This window comes from Plasmodium fragile (genome assembly GCF_000956335.1).
Source record: "Plasmodium fragile strain nilgiri unplaced genomic scaffold supercont1.15, whole genome shotgun sequence".
Lineage (NCBI taxonomy): Eukaryota > Apicomplexa > Aconoidasida > Haemosporida > Plasmodiidae > Plasmodium > Plasmodium fragile.
In genome coordinates this window covers 192,301-210,811 of record NW_012192595.1, presented here as the reverse complement: position 1 = coordinate 210,811, position 18,511 = coordinate 192,301, and the positions used below count along the sequence as shown (strand labels likewise).

Sequence of the window (18,511 nt, the reverse complement as noted above, 5' to 3'; positions counted from 1 at the left end):
TTTCAAAAAAAAAAAAAAAAAAAAAAAAAAAAAAATGAATTCTCGCGTGCTGGTATATATTATTGTACACACAAAATGGGCAGAGGAAAAAAAAAAAAAAAGTGAAACAAATGTGACAAAAGAACAGGGGAAAAAAAAAAAAAAAGGAGGAATGTGTAAGTGTTAATCGTTAGCTTCGCGTCTTTTGTTGCGCCACTGTTTACGCCACATTTTATGCCACTTTTTATGCCGTGTTTTTTGCCCCTTTTTTATTTGCGCTATTTTGGCACTTTTTCAGCACTCTGCATTTGGCGGAATTTCCGGCACATTTACAGCACTGGCCTGTTCCCATCGGTTGGCACTGTGGCCCCTTGCCTATGGATGAACGTCTGTACGCATGCATCGCGTGAACCACGCGTCAACATACGGGTAAAAATACACGTAAAAATACACATAAAAATACACATAAAAATACACGTAAACGTACACATAAACATGCGATGTGCATTTCGCGCGCATCGTGGGATGTGTACATACGTGTATAATTCCTTCCACCATTGTGCTGATAACCTGTTACCAAATTGACCTTGTGCGTTTTTTTTTTTTTTTTTTTTTTTTTTTTGCGAATTCCTTGTGGCCATTTTATTTTTACACACTGAACTACCCCCAACGCGCAGTCGATTTTCTATGCTTAATGTTCCCCTTTCGTTTCTACTCCGAATGGCACTTTCCACCGTTGTGCTTTCACACCCATGCATACATATTGACGTGCGCAACACCACCCCTACTTCATACACGCAATGAATGTTGAATGACCCGGCAGAGGGGGGTGGTAAAATGTGAACAGCAACAGGAATGTAAAATTTTGTGGCATCATTTCAGCATCCAAATGTGTTCCCACGGGGTTCGAATGTACAGAAAGGGGGAAGGAAAGGGAAAAAGGACTAGCATGTATATTTTCCCCTACTGTCTGTTCTCACTTCTTCAGGTTGTTTAACATGTACAATCCTTTTGTAGGCATGTTCCATGTTGGTGTGTGAAACTTATTTGTACATTTGCCATCCGTACATGTAGTTGGACTGCACCGCGAAAGCTCTTATGAGTAACGCGATGGGGTGGCATAAAACAGGTAGAAATGAACACGTGGGAGGAAGATATTACCAAATTGTGTACGTGTATATATGCACTACGGTGGGCACATCGCCTACGCGTACTCACATGCAGGTGCACATGTGCACGGCACTTTTTTTGCCCTATGTTAAAAAGCACAGACGTTGTTGGTAAAAGGTCGGTCGTCATTCCTCATTCGTCACTTTGAACTGGAATTGCTCGCTTATACGTGCGGCGGCTACTCATTTACTATTTTTGTTTTTCATAGTTTTGCCATTTCCTTTACACCATTTGGGGAGAAACGAAATTGAATTGATCAGCCGCACGGGGGGGGAAAAAAAAGGGGGAACCATCGCGCCGCCACACACCATTTTCATTTCTATACCATTTTTATAAAAATGGTATAATGCCCCAAAACAGCATAAGACAAGCAGTAAAAACATATTGCTGCTAGAAGCGCTGGTGTGGGATGAGGGAAAAATTGTGTCAACCTGCTTTGTAACCGATGTGATGATTTGAAGAGGACATTCACTGAAATGGGGGCAGCTAATTTAGAGGAATAATTTTCTTTCTTTTCACCAGAAGGTGCGAACTGTTAACGAATATGTTTAGGTTACTCGCACGCATAAGAAATGAGGTAAGCATATATCATCTTGCAGCGAAGAATGAAGCATGTACGACAAGATGGTGTTTGGGGGTTTTTGTCCCGGTCGCACCAGTTATACACCAGTTTGAACAACCCCCCACAACGCTTATGCCCCTATAAGAGTACATTTCTAACACACATGAACGAATCTCTGTAATAAATTTGAACATACAAGATTTATTTATTTTTTTTAAACATGCCAAATACGTAGTGTTAAAAAAAATAGGCACAAAAAAAAGGTTCTTTATATTCGGAATGACTTCCTCTCTCCTTTGAGTTATCATTTCGGCACAGGGGTCAAGGTAGCATCTGCACATACGATCACGTGAAAGCGAATATAATTAAAAAATTTCACACATAGGTCACTTTGGTTTTGTCTTTATTCTGAACTGCATGCCAGGGTGTATTAACTCGTCGCACTGATATCCCATGTGAAGCATAAAAAAAAACTGAAATGGTTAGGTGCAGATGAATGTGAAAAAAAATGGAACATGTTATGGAGGAAAAAGAATGGGCCGGACGCAAAGAAACAGGGGTAAGGGATTAACGGAGTGGCTCAATCGGAATATAAAAAAAAATGGTTCCAGAAAATGGGACCAGCTCAAATATGAGTATAAAAATGTAGCCAAACCTGAGAGGGAGGAGCAATCCCCGAAGAAATATAAATCGCAAAAGACCATGGAGAATTAACTTTTTTAAAAAAAATAACAAAAAAATAATTAAAATGATTCAAAATAATTAATACAAATTGTTAAACAAAAAAAGACTTCATCAAATGAATCCAAACGAGCTACTCAGTTTTTATACTTAAACAAATTTGTAAAATATTTCTTTTTTTTTTTTTTTTGTTAAGTCTCCTGAAACCGCAGACATGTTTAAAACCGAAAAAAGGTATTTTTTACATGTATTCTCCATTATATTATAAAAAGATTTTTTATTTATTTTTTTTTTTTTGGTGAATTTCCCTTCGTATATACATGTTATATTTGCTACACGCATCAGACTTTTCTGTGTGTCCCCAGGTTGACAAAACCAAAAAAAAATAAAAAAAAAAAAATACACCAAAATTGGGAAGCCACCAAATTGGAAAAATAACAAAACAAACACACAGCCACAGAATAACGACGTGTAAATACTCGACCCGTATTTTTTTTGAAGCCTTTTTTTTTTTTTTTTTTTTTTTTTCCCAAATTTAAATAATAAAACAAAATGCATAAGAGAAATAGCACCGCGCATTTCAAAATTCTCCTCTTGACGATAGTTCTTCTCATATCCGGTGCCCACATGCAAGTAAACCCCCACACATATGTTGCTCGTATAAATCATGTGCCTTACATGTACTACTTATGCCTGTGCACGCACGCTTACATACATGCGTGCATACGTGCATATGTGCATACATGCATATGTGGGTGTTTTGTCCGCGCTCGGTGGCAAAGTGGTCCTGTGTTGTTAGTGGCCTGGCCACCGCGGTTGTAATGTCTGGCGCACGCGCACTAAAGCGTAGTAAATTTCGCGCTTCTTTGCTCCTTCATGTATGTTTTTACTTGCCCTTTGATTTGCCTTCTTTTTTTTTCCCCCCCCCTTTTATTGCGAAACAGGAACCTGAGGGCGAAGACAATAAGCTGAAGCCAGTCAATGTTGAGAGGAACAAGGAGGAAGCGACATGTTCCCTAAGGAAAAACATCCAGGGTGAGTCCCTCGCTCGGTTGTTCTGCAGCGAGCAAAAGCGACTCTTATGTAGTACTATCATCTGGTCACGCTCTTCTGAACCCCCAGTTGTGTTCCCAAATGGCATGTTACCTCTCCCTGTTTTTTCCACACACACAAAAATGACCATTTTATGCTTGTCCATCTGTACAGGGGCAAACCAAATGCTATACGCAAATCTATCGGAGGGCTTTAAAAATGAAGAGGAGCTAACCGAGGGAAATGAGAAGGCCATAAAGACCTTCACCAGGGAAGAGGTATGTACATTTATAGGGTACATACAAACGCACGATTAGGTTTCTTTTTTTTTCCTTGTCTAGTTGCAATCGAAAAATGGAGGGAAAGAAAAAAAAATTGTGTAAACATCTATGTGCATCATGGATGCTGTGGCACCACTTTGTGAAGCGCTCCTTGTACCCATGCTGATGTCGCTTCCTTTTTTTTTTGTTTCTAACTGAACCTTAAATTGTGCAGGTGGCAAAACACAACACGAAAAAGGATGCTTGGGTCATTTTCAAAAATAAAGTCTACGAAATTACATACTACTTGTTATACCACCCAGGAGGTAAAATCAGCAAAGTGGAGAAAAAGATTGAACACGCATAAATGAGTGAGGAGAGGAACCTTAACTCAAGCAGTTTTGTTTGTTCTTTTGCACACCGCCGAGGAGTTACACCATATCGGAGCTTTACTTACATTGGTGTGGTCACCATGTCGCTGTGGAACTCTGCATCTACTTCCTCTTCTCATGACCGTTGTCCTCTCTTCGCCCCTTTACCCGCGCAGGAGAAGATATCCTCGCAGAACAAGCAGGAAACGACGTCACCGAGTACGTGTTTCAGTACCACCCCTGGGTCAACGTTGAAAGGATACTAGAACATACATACAAAGGTATGACCAAATGAAAAAAAATAAGAGTTTGCTTGGCCAAGTGTTAGAAGGGTTATTCACAAGGGATGTGCAATCTCCACACCATATGGCACACTTGATGGTGTTTTTATATATATATTCCCTTTTTGTATTTTTGTGGAGGGGATTGGCAAGCCGAACATGGCCATTCAAATTAGCTGCATTTGCAGTGAAGCAAAATGTATCCACTTGAAGTGTTAATTTGAAAAAAATAAAAAATGGAGAAAAAAAAAAAAAAAACGACATCATAAGGGGGGAGGAAAAATTACATAATAAGATACACGTCAAAGCACGTCCAAATGCTTTGTCTTGTCTTATCATTTATAAATATGGCATGTGCCATACATGTGCGTCCTGCACAGCTACTGCGCAACGCACACTGCATTTCAAACAAACTTGCACCGCGTTGATCCCCAATGGCGAGGCTTTCTCCACCCCTTGGCCGACCCAACTACACGCGCAATGTGAAAAAAAATACTCTGCCGCATGCGTTACGTATGTGCACACAATAATTGCTCACGAAAAAACATCCCCATTTATGTGCCCCTATTTTTGCCCCCATTGCAGGTGACATCAAGGAATAGACCCATGATCTCTAACCCAGCGGAGGAAAACAAAAAAAAAAACCATCGGTGTTTCTGCTGAACATATCCAGTAACATCGTCTACCCCCACACAAACCAGCACAACTGCAAGCGAAATATAAAAGCAAAAAAAGGATGGCGCACAGAGACCCGCCCTTTGTCCCCTTCTGCTGGCGCAACGCCAAAGTCGAGACTTCCCCTTATTTTGCATTTTTCTCCTGCTCATATAGCAAATCGAGTATGTACTTATATTTGTCCACTTTATTGTCCCTCGTGGCTGTGACGGTGACATAAGAGTTTCTGTTTCCGGGGATGCACCCACTGACTAAAATTTCGTTTCGCTCCAAATTTAATCCTAACAGTTTCAAATTAATCATGGTTCTGTATTTATTGCCATGCTTGCCAGGCATTTTCTTCCCCTTTAACACTCGTCCGATATGTGTAGATGCCCCTATGGAGCCAGGCTTACGGTGGTGGGAACTTCCGTGTGACATGGGGCCTCTGCAGGTGGGGAACGATGAACCACAAAGTGTGAGAATGTGTACAAGGAAGGTACATAGATGCACGCTCAAAGGAGACAGGCATCAACTCTCCTTGGAATAAAAATATATTTACTCATTTGTCACAACGCGAAATGGCAATACACACATTTGTCGTTTTAGGTCTATCGAAGGTGAATTTATCCCTCGCCTTTTATTTATGCATGTCTGTCGTACGTATGTGTGCGTTTTTTTTTTTTCTTTTTTTTTCGTATTGTTCAACGGGTCGTTTGTTTTACAAAGGAAAAACTTTTTCCCTTTTTAACCCCCTAATTATTCGTGCTTAGTGTCGGTCACATAAAATGGGAAGCAAACAATTCTGAGTACACTTCTAAATGGCGCCGTCCATTTTTGAGCCGACCGTGGGGGGGGGGCCAGCTCGTTGCATCAACTTTGGGAAGTGCATCACAACACGGGTACCGTGTGCCTTGTTCACGCGCTGCCCCTACGTGATGCCTCTCCCATGGTTCTCACTCCAAATGAGGGTGAACAAACGAACACCGCTTTGGCGAACGGGTCAACGGAGCAACCACATAGTGTCATGCTTAATTTGATCATGTCACCATTAAAATTACCCATTTGGCACTATCTCTTTTGTTTTGTTTTTATTTTTGAATTACCTGCGAAATCCCCATCTCTTAATGACCCCGCAGAAACCCTTGCCCTTGGACAGCCCACGAACATTCACGTATTTATAATTGTACAAATAGGACACGTCTATAATTTGCCCCAGGACAAAATTCTGTGGCGGAGTTAAAGTTAAGCTACATGTATTTTTATAATTAGAGCCAACCTTGGCAATCTGCCCAATTTCTGGTTTCAGGATCCACCTGCTTTCTTCCAAGGGCTTCCCATAGGCTATCCCAACTTTACCAAAGTCGAGAAAACGGTAAATCACGTTTGGCATTATTTCGATTAGCGTAGCTGGGATTAGTTTCCCGTTGGGAGAAAATATGGACCTCATTTCGATTTTCTTCCCTCGTATTTGTATCTGCGCGGGGGAGTGGGCCACAAACGGACAGGCAGGAGTGAATACCCGCGTGCAGCCCGGAGGGAGGGGTTACAACTTATGCACGCCCGTGCAAAGGGGTAATTATGTTACCAGTCAAACTGCGCCTTTTTCGTTATTCTTATTTATATTTTTATTTTTTTAATTATGTTTCGCCCTCTTACTCGATCTAATTCGTCCTTGTACGGAATGTCCTTGAGGTACTCCTGGGGGTCGTTGGGGTCCCTGGCGTTGATAAATTTCTTCACCATGTTGAGTTGGGAATTTCGTTTCTTTCGAACCTGAAGGGGGGCATTTTCTGTAAGTATAAACTTAGGTCGGAGCAGTGGTCGTGTGCAGATAAGGCAAGTAGATATGTCCACTGGGGAGAACGGCTCGGGGGGGGCTGTCCCTCTATGCACTGCGCCCTTGTGATGGTGAACTATTTTAACGAAGCAAAGAGAGTTACCTCCTTCGTCTTGTGCACCCCGCTAGGCAAGCCTACGTCTTTTCCATTTTTATCGAAGGGGACTACACATCGGTGGTAGTGGGAACAGGCAGAGATGAGGTAAAAGAGCCAAACGTTAGTACACCTCTGTGCATGTGCAGAAGTACACATGTGTGTATCCATTTTGGTTTGAAGAAGAATCAAAAATATATGATGTCATTTTTTTTTTTTTTCCCTTACTTTTTTCCGAGTAATAGAAATTTGTTACAAATTTGTAATTATATATGCATTGGAAGAACACGGAAAGGATAAGAACTTCATAAAGGATGAATAAATGCATTATATATTTTCATTTCTGTGTATTTTTTTTTTTTTTTTTTCCTCTTCGTTCAGATGGTTTTGCTTTTTTCATTCTGTGCGAACAAGTATCTAATTATTCAGATTACTTCCTCGCCATGCTTATTTCCTCCTTCCGGTGGGAAAAAAAAAAAAAAAAAAAAAAAAAAAAGTCACGCATGGGAACTTGGTCATATGCTGTCAACGTGTGCCTTTTTCCATCTGCTGGCCGTACCCGGGTCCGTAAAGGGGTGCTGTTGGCATGGCGATGACCGAGCCAGTTGCAGTGCGTGCTATACGAATAAAATAGCACATATGGTTGTAGCCCCCATGCGGTCGGCGCAGCAACAAAATAGGAGAACATGTGCACACATTAACACCCTGCCTTGCAGCTACGCATAAGTCATTTGTCACAAATTAGAAGGAAAAAAAAAAAAAAAATGAACCCCATCCGATTTTCACAAAACGAAAGTTAACAAATTGTATAAAAGGAAAATCCCCATTTGGGTGTTCCTCCGTAAAATGGCACGCACACTGTGAGTAGCCAAACCGCTAAAGGATTGTCCGATTCTTCCTACTAAGCTGAGGCAGTTACGTTACATCGATGTTTCTTCACAGGACGGGTACAAGTGCGCTACGGGAAGCATTTAACATGGTTCCGTCGAACACAGCTGCGGAAAAGGGGCAGGAGGAACGAATTGGCCATTTCAGTGGATACCCTCCCCCACTATGTATAACATACCACCCGCCTTTCTCGCCCCCTATTCACCCTGCGCTACACCGTCAAAGGGACCAATGTTACATTTTTTTTTAATGAGATAAGTTTCTCACTAGTTAAAAATTTCAGCTCGAAATCATAAACAAAGTTGTCAAAAGCTAAACGTAAAGAATGGCTAAAAATCGTGTGAAAAAAAATAAAATAAAAAAATAGCTAGTTAGCTACCTGGCTAGCTAGCCAAAATGGAAAAAAAAAAAAAATAACTAATGAATTTAAAAATGTTTAACAATTTAACAACTTTTAATTCGTGTTCTAATTAAAAAAAAAATGCATATGCACACTTGTTCGAGGAGGACCATGCAGCATACACATTGTCGTGACTACATTGTATGTGTCCACAGAACAGGGTGATTATCCCAATACACAAGCCTCTTTTTCTTTTTTTCCCTCCTCCTTCGCCGCTATTTTATCACTGCAGACACGTTACTGCAATGACGACGCGTTTAACTTTTCGGCTATGAGGAACTGCAAATGAGCAAGATTGGACAGATACGAAATCATCAAATTGTCTTGTAAGATGCTCTCATTAATCGAGTCAAATTTTTCCAAAGTCGAAAAAGAATCATTGGAGAAGACCTTATGTAGGTATCTACCAACGTCTAGGTTCCCCTTCTTTTTTTTATCAATAACATCCTGTACATACGATTTGCACTGCTTTAACATAATTAACAATTTTTTTAAGGACATTTCATTCATATCGTTTGGAAGGACACTATTTTTGTTGCCATGCATATGGCTGTCTTTGTCCTTACCAGACAAGCCTTTCTCTTGGTACTGCAACACCTCTGCTCTTTCAACATTGCTAGGGAGTAACTCCGCTTGTATTTCGTGAAAATGGACAAAGTATTCCTTTACCAGCGTGATGGGTAGTTGTACGTAGGCCTTGATGTTAAGGAAGCCACTTTCTAGTGCAGCGTCCACTAGTAGATGTATCGGTTCGTTTAGGGGTGAGTGTGGGTAGAACTTGGAAATGGAGTTGTGCTCTTTAAACCAGCCATGCACTGCGCACGACAGCTCGGATAACTCAGAACCAGAACAGAACCAACCGACTACCTGATCTCTGGGGCGAATTTTCTGCTTCAGCTCATACATCGTTTCGTGGTGGTCCTTAATGATTTGGAGAAATCCCTGCGGGTAAGACGTGTGAGGTATATAAGCGGGTGTTATATAACATGAGGACGTACGCTTGGCATGCCCAACTAAACAAGACACTTCGCTCCAACAGGGTATCACATAATATAAAGGAGGGGGAAATGAAAAAACAGGTTTTTTCTCTACCCCTGGGGGATGAGGCACATGCGCAGACACTTACCCCTTCATTGAGCGAATGCTTATCGACGAAGCAATCTGAAATTTCAATGAGGTTGGCGTCGATGACGCACCCCATGAGGGTTCCAATGACATGCGTTTGGTCTTCATCTCTTCTCAGGTAGGCATCCAAAATTGTAAATATTACAGAGGGATGCACTACGCACTTGATGCTCGTATGCGGCAGGATGTCGAAGTGCTGCGGCGTTTTGTCCTTCAACAGGGAGCTCAGCGTTTTGAAGTTATACCGGTTGACGCTCATCTTGGGAGGTGGTCAAGCAAACACGTAAAGTTGCGTAGGTACGTACTTATGTGTTTATTTTATTTTTTTTTATATTTTTTCCCCAATTGGGTCTCTTTAAAGCGCAGCGGCAACTTAGTTTGGATTGGAGGGGGGAAGAAAAACCCAAAGTTAAAATTTAGCCCAATAAAAGGATTTTGTTCACGTGGCGCCGTGTAAAGGTTATATAACTCATACGTTCACAATTTTTTATAATTATTTGTTCATCTGGCGAGGGCTGAACCCCTGCAGCGTGTATAAATATGCGCCTTTAAAAGTACATTCGTAAAAGTATAGCAATAAACCTTAACACAACCTGGCTCGGTCAGCAACGAATGCTCTGGTCCAAAGATTAATCTGTCAAGTGGGAAGCCAGTTTATCTCACTTTTTGTTGAATTTAAAAGGTTCCCATGTTAGGATGTATTTTTTTTTTTTTACGCCCGTAAGGGTTGCTTTTCCACAGTTACCACTTGGAAGAAAATACGCAAGTATTATTTGTACGTTTTTGCGGTGTCACTAACGAACTCTATATGTGGTTTTTTTTTTGTTTTTTTTTTTTTTAAACTTCTCAATGTGGCTCGCACTGTTCCAGTCGCATATCGACTTGGGAAAATGGGTCGTCACTGCTTCGCATGGTATGCTCCGCTCGCTTCACGGCGTGAAAAGCAATGTCGCTTCTCAATTAATCTTTTGCCCTAATGCGCCGTGCGTGTCATTTTACATATAATATATAATAGCCCCGATGTCAGCAGTGTTATAATAACAACGTAACCACTATACTTTTTTGTGACCTCAGGATGAGGACAAAAAAAAAACAAAAAAACAAAAAAAAAAAAAAAAAAACAGCTATAAGGTGAATTCCATATTAACGTATTTTTACGCATCCACCTGTCGATTTATTATATATAAAAAATGACGGAACAAAAAGAAAAAAGGGACCCCCTTTTGCGAATGCTTAAAAATGTATGCTTGTCACATCGCACGGTCAGGGGGAGGATGGGCAGTGAAAAAGAAAAATAAATAAACGCCGTCCCCCTCAAAATGCTAATTCCTATTTTCCCAAATGGGGATGAAATGCGAAACTGTAAAGAAGTTAACTTTCGTATCAGGAAGGTTAAATTTTTTTCTACTTTTTAATTTGTGTGCCATCTTAAAATGGGGCTGGACGGATGATACTCGGGAAATGAGAAGTGGGGGCCATGTGGAAGCTCACCAGGGGGGTTAATCCCATACCCATCCAAAAAGGTCTATGCTTACCCCTGCATGTTCAACTGTGTATGTTCAGCTTTATAAAACGCTTCAAATTGATTTTTCCCAAAGGGGTAAAAAAAAAAAAAAAAAAAAAAAAAAAAAACGAGGTCTTACTGTTCACCGCAAGGATCATGACACACAACTAGTCGGTTAGTATCTCCCACGGTGTAGCTCCTTAGTCGCCTCAGGCAACACAGCAAAACAGGTGGTGCGTCATGGTATGCGTTATATGAAGGTAGGGAAGTCACTTCACTTTTTAAATCATAGGTGTCTAGCACAAAGGGTGTAACGCTGTGGTGAAACCTCGCGTAGGGTCTCGCCCCTCTGTGAGCTAACAATTTTTTGTGTCATAACTGCGCGCAGTGTTCGTGGGAATAGGGTATGGGAGGGTTAAGGAGAATAAGTCCCATCCATGGATGAGGAAAAGCACGTCAAAGTTGGCGAACGGTAAAAGGTAAAGCGGCAATTTTGATGTGGCAATTCTGATGAGCCATTTTCTGCGCGGCAGCTTCACCGAGTCGTCATGCGTGGCGGGGTGCCCATGTGCGCGCAAATTAAAACAAGTGGAAAGCTGCAGAGCGTGGAAAGGAACATTGAAAGCACCCCTCCTCCTTCCTCCCTGTCATACACTGTCTTCGTGTTGAAATGATAGCATGTGTATGTCCAACGTTGAAAAGTTCCGCGAGTTATTCACGTCCACAAGAACTACGCTCCACAACGATGTGTGCTATATAATGGGGAAAAAAAAAAAAAAAAAAAAAATACCATCTTAACCTTCCCAAGTTAAGTGAACTTCTCCACAGCCATGCTGCTTGGACTGCTGTCCCTTCTGCTGCTGAGAGTGATAGCGGTGAGGAATGAGGAGAATAACGTGAAGGGGGGTGGATATGGCTCCAACCACCAGGAGGGACCGAAAAGAATGTTCCACTCGGACAAGGGAGGTGCCGCAGTAGCAGCAGTAACAGCACCTGTAGCAGCTGGAGGAGGAGGCGAAGACATGTGGATGGACAAAAACTACAAATACCTTGTGGAAACGTCGAGCAGGAACAACCGAGTAGTGTGTGTGCAAAAAGAATTCAACGATTTAATATACTACACACATGATAACGAGTGCGACCCAAACAATACATTTAGCTTCTCCTTCAACTCCACATTCAAATTTGATAATAATTATTATGACCGCTACAAACAAAATAAAAAATCGTTTGTGGAAAGGAAGATTAGTCCCCATGAGGCAGTGGGGTCCTGCATAAATTGCCTCTTCCTGGACGAAATGAATTTCCTAAGTATTTATGGACACACCTTTATATATGACCAGTCTGAAGAGACAGACTACAAAGGGTCCTATGAGAGAATGATCGACATGCATTACGTTCCAGAGGGGAAAGGTGATTCGTTGGAGGTGGGTGCCAACAGTGTGCATGTCCGGGAGAGCTCTGCAAGTGGTTGGAGCTACCACGGGGGGGATAACCACTCTCATGGCTGTGAAGACTCCGACTGCCCACAGGACTCTCCCGTTGTGGACAGCCGAGAAAATTCAATACTAGAAAATTTCCTGCGCGACAACAGGATACACTACGCCTATGATGAAATAGGAGACGATGAGGAAAGTGAGGGGGAGAAAAGTGGACAGCCAAGTGGGGCCACTGATGACCTGGTCATGGGAAACGCTTCGCTGAATAGCAAAATGGTAGACAACTTTTTTATGAATTTGAAAACGGGGGAAATTGATCCGCATGGAGAAGGGAGTGATGATCATGAGGTGGGAACACAACTCAACGAGGTAGGCCAACTCTCCGATCCGCACAAAACCCAACCGCCAAGAGAAAGCAACATCCCCCCGCACATCAAAGACATGCCAAATGTCACATTCGATAAGAAAAAGTGCAGACAGTTCACAGAAGACATAAATAAAAAAAAAATATGGAGCAATGTTCTCTTGGTGAATTCATTTACCAACCTGAACATCCTGTCACACATTGATAAATATAAAGGCAGGTATGATCAGTTAAAGTATTTCCCATTCCAAGAGGATTACAAAAAAAAAAAGTTGAACAATCTGATACGAATGACACTCGATTTGAATGATCAGAATTATTTTATTAACAATAACATATTTATTTTGATTGCAAATGATGAAATTAAATTTTTGGACCAGGTCATTTTTTGTGGAAGCATCTCCCAGGATGAGCAGTGGTCTCTTCCGTACGTTACAGATAAGAGTGTGCGTGTAGAATATGAAAGGATAAAGCGAAGATACAACTTGTCTGACCATAGAAAATATAATCGTGTTTTTCTGATCAAGGTCATGTACCATGAGGAACAAATAAGTCTCATTCTAATGGACTACATTGTAGGGTTTGGAGACCCCATGAAATTGTCCATTCCTTTTTTTTACTTGGCATCCCATGAGTACTTTTCTCAGTACACTCATTTTTTTATGAAGGATAATTTGATTGGCTGGATCAGCAAGGGGAAAATGTTATACGTCACGGCGATGCGGAAGATTTTTTCCTACCTGCGCGAGTAAAATATACACACACGAGGGGCGATTTGCCTTCTTAGGGCGCCTTGATCGCCACACCCCGCGCTATATTGGTCTTACTTTCGTGCGCGTTTCCTGCGAGCTTGTTTTGCTGCTCCCCCACGGTGCTTACCTCCTTTTTTTTTCTCAGAAGCGCGAGCTACGCGAACAGGCCCTACGATGTCGTGACGATGGAAAACAAAATCATCTCAAATGTGTACCTGCTATACCTAAGCCACGACATTTTCAAGTACGTCCTCTTCGCTAGATACAACCCTCTAAAGGACTTCTCCCTCCACAAAAGCATCCCATTCGAGGCAGCACTCCTCAGCCACATCAGCACATTCACACAGGAGGAGTTATCCAATCACGAAATGTATTTCACGAAAATAACAAAAAAGGAAATTCAACATTTAAACGACCCCAAGAAAAGAACTCGCATGGATGTGTTCGATGTCTTTGTCATCCCATCAGCTAATTATGTAAAGTTCCAGCAGGTCCTATCTAGGCTCTTCAAGGCTCTGTTTGACTGTGGGGGAAAACATATTTCCATGTTACTCAAGATCGCCACTCTGAGGTCGCACTACGATATGTTATACAATTTCAATTGTTATAACTACCAGCTGCATAGTTTTTTGGTCAACCTACTAGACCTGCACCAGCACTACTACGAGCACACCGAGCTGGATTCCTTGTTCAGGGAGAGCCAGCGGATTCTGCTTCGTCTGGTGGGTGCGAAGCGCAGTGCGTCTTTCTTATACGGCCGCGTGTCTATGTGGCTCTTATCGGGTGCAGCCGGCACGAAGTGTGCAGAGATGTGGAGGAGCTGTTTCACTGTACTGTAACTGTCTCATTCTTCTACTTCTTTACCGCCCCACCCCCCAGGTGAAGCTGACGCTGGACGAAATGAACAACCTCATCCCGTTCAACGAGGACAAGCAGTTGGTCAAGTACCTCATCATAATTCTTTACTTTGGGAACGATGTATGATGAGAAGAGGGGGTGGACGGGAGAGCGCGTAATGAGAGACTCTTTCTGCATTGCCATCGCCAAGTCACCACCGCTTCGCTCTGCCCACCTCACAGATGTTTTGCCTGGAGAAGGAGAACTCCATATACATTCAGCTGATTTACGAGTTGCGCCACCTGAACATACACCACGCGATCCTGGTGGCGTACCTATCCGGAGACAAGTCTGGAACGCTCTGCTCAGAGGAGAGGGCCATTCAAGTGGACCCCAACAAAAAAGGTGAAGAAGAGACCCAAAGATGGAGTGCCCCCTACCTCACCTACGAGGATCAGAACACATATTTCAAGTCTCTTCCTACAATCAGAAATGATGTGGTGGACCCCATAGCTGCCTTCCTAAACCGCTTCCATAATAAACACTTTGGGGACTTCCACGTCACCATAAAATCGGAGAAGCTTTTCTCCCTTAGCATCTTCATCGTGTCCTACATGGCATCAGTTATATTCATCATTGGAGAACTGAACAGGAAACACAAGGTCATTTATGTGTATAGAATATTTAAAAATGTGTACCTGAGGAATCACCCCCACAATATTACCAAATATTATACCTTCTGGAACACCAAGCTGTACGCATTTGCGCAGTACGAGCCAGAGTGCGTCTTGCTCTTCGACAGGTACAGCCTCTATGGCAAGTACGCGCGGGATGAGAAGTACGCCGTGGAGGGGAAGTACGCGGGGGATGGGCAGTACGCCGTGGAGGACAAGTACGCCGTGGAGGGGAAGTACGCGGGGGATGGGCAGTACGCCGCGGGTGGGAAGCACACGTTGGGGGGCCAGCCCGACGCGCTCAAAAACAACGCGGACCTCATGAACCACTTCGCCGCACAGCAAAACAGCTGTCTGTGCTATGAAAGCATGATCAATAAGTCCAAGGGAGAGTTCGTGGTGAGCGAGTACCTGCAGCTACGCCACCGATTTATGAAAAAAATAAAAAAAAAAAAAAAAAACTTGTATGAAAAAATGAAAAACTACAATTTTTTTAATGACCCCCTGGAAATATCCTACAAGACGAGACAATTTCAAAATGAAAAGTTAGTAGACATTTGCAAAGACATGACATTTGAGAAAAACCACCTCTGCATGTTTCACAAGTCTAGGATCATCCTAACTTATTTATATCTGCTGACCACTTCACCAGAGTACACATTTTACGTAATAAGCCCCCTAGTCTTTATAAAGCCAAAAAAGTATTGTAACCAATACGATATCCCACTGGTGTTGAATAATATATTAAAGAACAGGAGCTTCTTCAAAAAAAGCTCAAAAATTTGCATTAACTATGCTTTTGCTCATTTCATATCTGCGGGAGACAGAACGAATAACTTTATTGTCACTGCGAAGATCAGTGGGACCATGGTGAATGTGAGCAAGAACAACTTGTTAATACTTATCCCGCTCAGAAAGAGGGTAGACATTTTAGATCACTCCACAAATAAAGAGTATGACATTAAGGAGGAAATTTTAAATGAGTATTTCATTCTTGGGAACCCCTATATCCCCATTAGTGTCATTTCGTACAGCTACGAGGAGTACAACGAGGTGAAGAAGAATGAGCATAGCACCATAGCGGGGGCGTTCATAAAAAGGCATGACCAGAACTTTATGATTTACCGTAAAATGACCAACGGGTACGCCGAGCAGGATGCGAGCGGCCATGACGCCTATCACACCCATCACGGCAAGCAGCATGTGAACGGCCATAACGCCCATCACGGAGGGCAGCATGAGAGCGGCGCCCCTGACCAACGCGATGAACAAAAGTCACCCCCCTGCGCAGAGAACCACGCGTTCGAAATGAACGGCAAATTGCTCTGCTTCTGCGACGTGCTCAGGAGTAAGCACAATGAGCAAACCAACAATTGCATCTACCCCTTTTGTGAACAAAACAAAAGATTCTGCTACTTCAACGAAAGGTGTGTTGACGGTAGGTGCGTCTGTATCGAGGGCTATTCAAGAAATCCCATGAGCTCGCTTTGTGAAAAAAACAACGAGTGTATCCTATCTGGTGAATCAAGCTGCAAGGAACCAGGAAAATGTGTTTTTGCTCAAAATAGGTACGTGTGCCTATGCCCTTATCCCTATGTGCGTGTTTTAAACAACTGCCTGCACCCACTAAAGGGCATTAAGATCGGCTTGCGCATCTTCAACAATTTTCAACCTGACTTTTCCAATGATGAGGATGATGCATCGAAGAAGGAAAAATTCTACACCAACGTGTTTGGCTCCATGTCTGAGTATTTTAAGGAGGTCATCAAAAGTGTAAGGCGGAGCGTAAGAACCTCTCCACCCCCTTGTGGGTGGTGAAGCGTCCAAATTGGCACTCTATTGTTGAGATGCCTCATTTTTTTTTTTTTTTTTGAGCATCCCAGTTTTGTGCACCCACACATGCCTTCCAAATGTTGTTATACCCACTTTTTCTCCCACTTTGCTTCCCCCCTTCAGGTGATCGATCCCGCGCTCACGACGCGCATACACGTGAAGCCCATACAGAAGATGAAGAACGGAATCAAAGCGACGATCATAATTAACCAGAGAAGCAATGCGGAGGAACCGACGCCCATCCAAGTCTTTAACATTTTCCTGAACCAGTTGGGAGATTCTACATCTGAGCTGAACAACGGGTTCTACGCCTACTTCGCTAGATTCACGTACATAGAATACGTAAAATCATTCTCCAAGGACGATGGGTCCTCCCCATTTTACGATAATCTCCTCAAATACGTCCCAACCTTTTTCATAAACATGTTCGAGGTAGATGCGTTTAATGACATATCCATCATCGCGTGCATCAATTTTTTTGTTTTAGTGATTGTTACCTTTGCGGTGCTCTTTTACTTTTTCTACTTGTTTGTTAAAATAAAGTTTTTCCAAGATGTGTACCCCAAGGGGTTTTAGCTCACCCGGGGGATATGATTATACTTAAAGGGGGGGGGGGGGGGGCGGGGACAGAAGTAGTGAGGCTCTTAAGTGTGAAGCTGCCTCGGTAGCAGAACAGTCAACGCAGCGGTGCACACTTTTTCCCAGCCACATTTATCCATTTTTTTATCCATTTAAACTTCTTTGTTTTCTGTTTCAACCCCGTTTTATGGGCAGACTTTTATATGACACCACACTCCCTTTTGTGACGACATTCAAAATGGCTTCCTCACAAGTTGCACACAAGGGGGAAGGGTAAACCAGCTGGAACTTGGCGCCCTGACTTTGTATTATTTCCTCACTTTGTGTTGCTGCACGATGGCTTTGGTCACTCTTGTCATTTTTTTTTTTTTACTGCTGGGTTGTATATCTCAAGGGGGCGCTACAAAGGCAGAGATGTGCCACATGAGAGAATGAACTAACGGTGGGGAACAAAAAAAAAAGAATGACACATACTTGCGGGAAAATTTATGTACTTGTTTACGCGTATTTTCCCGTGCCCCACGGCGTGCATTCCCCCCTGAGCACTTTCAAAAAAAAAAAAAAAAAAAAAAAAGAAAAAATCTCCCTGTGCGGGAGGTAGCCATGATATAATATTATGCCGATGACGCGTTAAGCATTCAGTAGTATGCATGTGATCCGTGTGCACCTTCGTTTTTGTTTTGCCTTATTTTATTTGTTTTTATTTATTTTTTTTTTTTTCCTGTGGCGCCACCCCTGTATCTTTTGCGGCGTCGAAGCTGCCTTTCAACCGCTAGAGGACAATTCACAGAATTTTGGCCCCACGAAAAGGTGAAGTGAAAATGCGTAAAAAAATTTTTTAAAAAAAAAAAAAAAAAAGGCGCAAGGCGTGGTGAGTGGAGGTTTGTGTAGTTATGTAAAATGGATCTTGTAAATGTATTTTTAAAACTGTTTTTTATTTTTTCAGTTAGAACTTATATTTTTGTACATTTACTTATCTGCCCGGATGTGTCACCACGCGCACATCCTTCCCAAGCTTTACCCCTGAGGGCCATTTTTGTTTTTTTTTTTTTAAACACCTTTGGATTCCGCAAAGGCGTTTTTATATTTGTTGCTCAGAATTTGTCATGTGTTTTTTCCACCATTTTGTTGTGTTCCCCATTTTTTATTTACATTATTTTTTTTATGTTTTCCCCATTTGATGTTTCTTTCC

At 42.2% G+C, this 18,511-nt stretch overlaps 4 protein-coding genes across 4 annotated transcripts; 2 read left to right on the top strand and 2 right to left on the bottom strand.

The window, feature by feature from the left end:
- Nucleotides 1–2,944: 2,944 nt before the first annotated feature.
- Nucleotides 2,945–4,350, top strand: AK88_01703 (uncharacterized protein; the record flags this gene model as incomplete). The annotated part of the gene is made up of 5 exons (XM_012479338.1): nt 2,945–3,025; nt 3,337–3,427; nt 3,599–3,702; nt 3,920–4,010; nt 4,232–4,350. 5 exons carry the CDS (start codon nt 2,945–2,947, stop codon nt 4,348–4,350), a joined length of 486 nt encoding a protein of 161 aa, XP_012334761.1.
- Nucleotides 4,351–5,137: 787 nt separating this feature from the next.
- Nucleotides 5,138–7,252, bottom strand: AK88_01702 (50S ribosomal protein L3; the record flags this gene model as incomplete). Its single annotated transcript, XM_012479337.1, has 5 exons — nt 5,138–5,438; nt 6,097–6,467; nt 6,650–6,766; nt 6,934–6,995; nt 7,153–7,252. The coding sequence occupies 5 exons, from the start codon at nt 7,250–7,252 to the stop codon at nt 5,138–5,140; spliced, it is 951 nt and encodes a 316-aa protein (XP_012334760.1).
- Nucleotides 7,253–8,449: 1,197 nt separating this feature from the next.
- AK88_01701 (uncharacterized protein) lies at nt 8,450–9,596 on the bottom strand (the record flags this gene model as incomplete). Its single annotated transcript, XM_012479336.1, has 2 exons — nt 8,450–9,154; nt 9,339–9,596. 2 exons carry the CDS (start codon nt 9,594–9,596, stop codon nt 8,450–8,452), a joined length of 963 nt encoding a protein of 320 aa, XP_012334759.1.
- Nucleotides 9,597–11,671: 2,075 nt separating this feature from the next.
- Nucleotides 11,672–17,316, top strand: AK88_01700 (uncharacterized protein; the record flags this gene model as incomplete). The annotated part of the gene is made up of 7 exons (XM_012479335.1): nt 11,672–13,392; nt 13,542–14,118; nt 14,276–14,374; nt 14,476–15,114; nt 15,163–16,110; nt 16,144–16,680; nt 16,864–17,316. 7 exons carry the CDS (start codon nt 11,672–11,674, stop codon nt 17,314–17,316), a joined length of 4,974 nt encoding a protein of 1,657 aa, XP_012334758.1.
- Between the last annotated feature and the right edge of the window lie 1,195 nt (nt 17,317–18,511).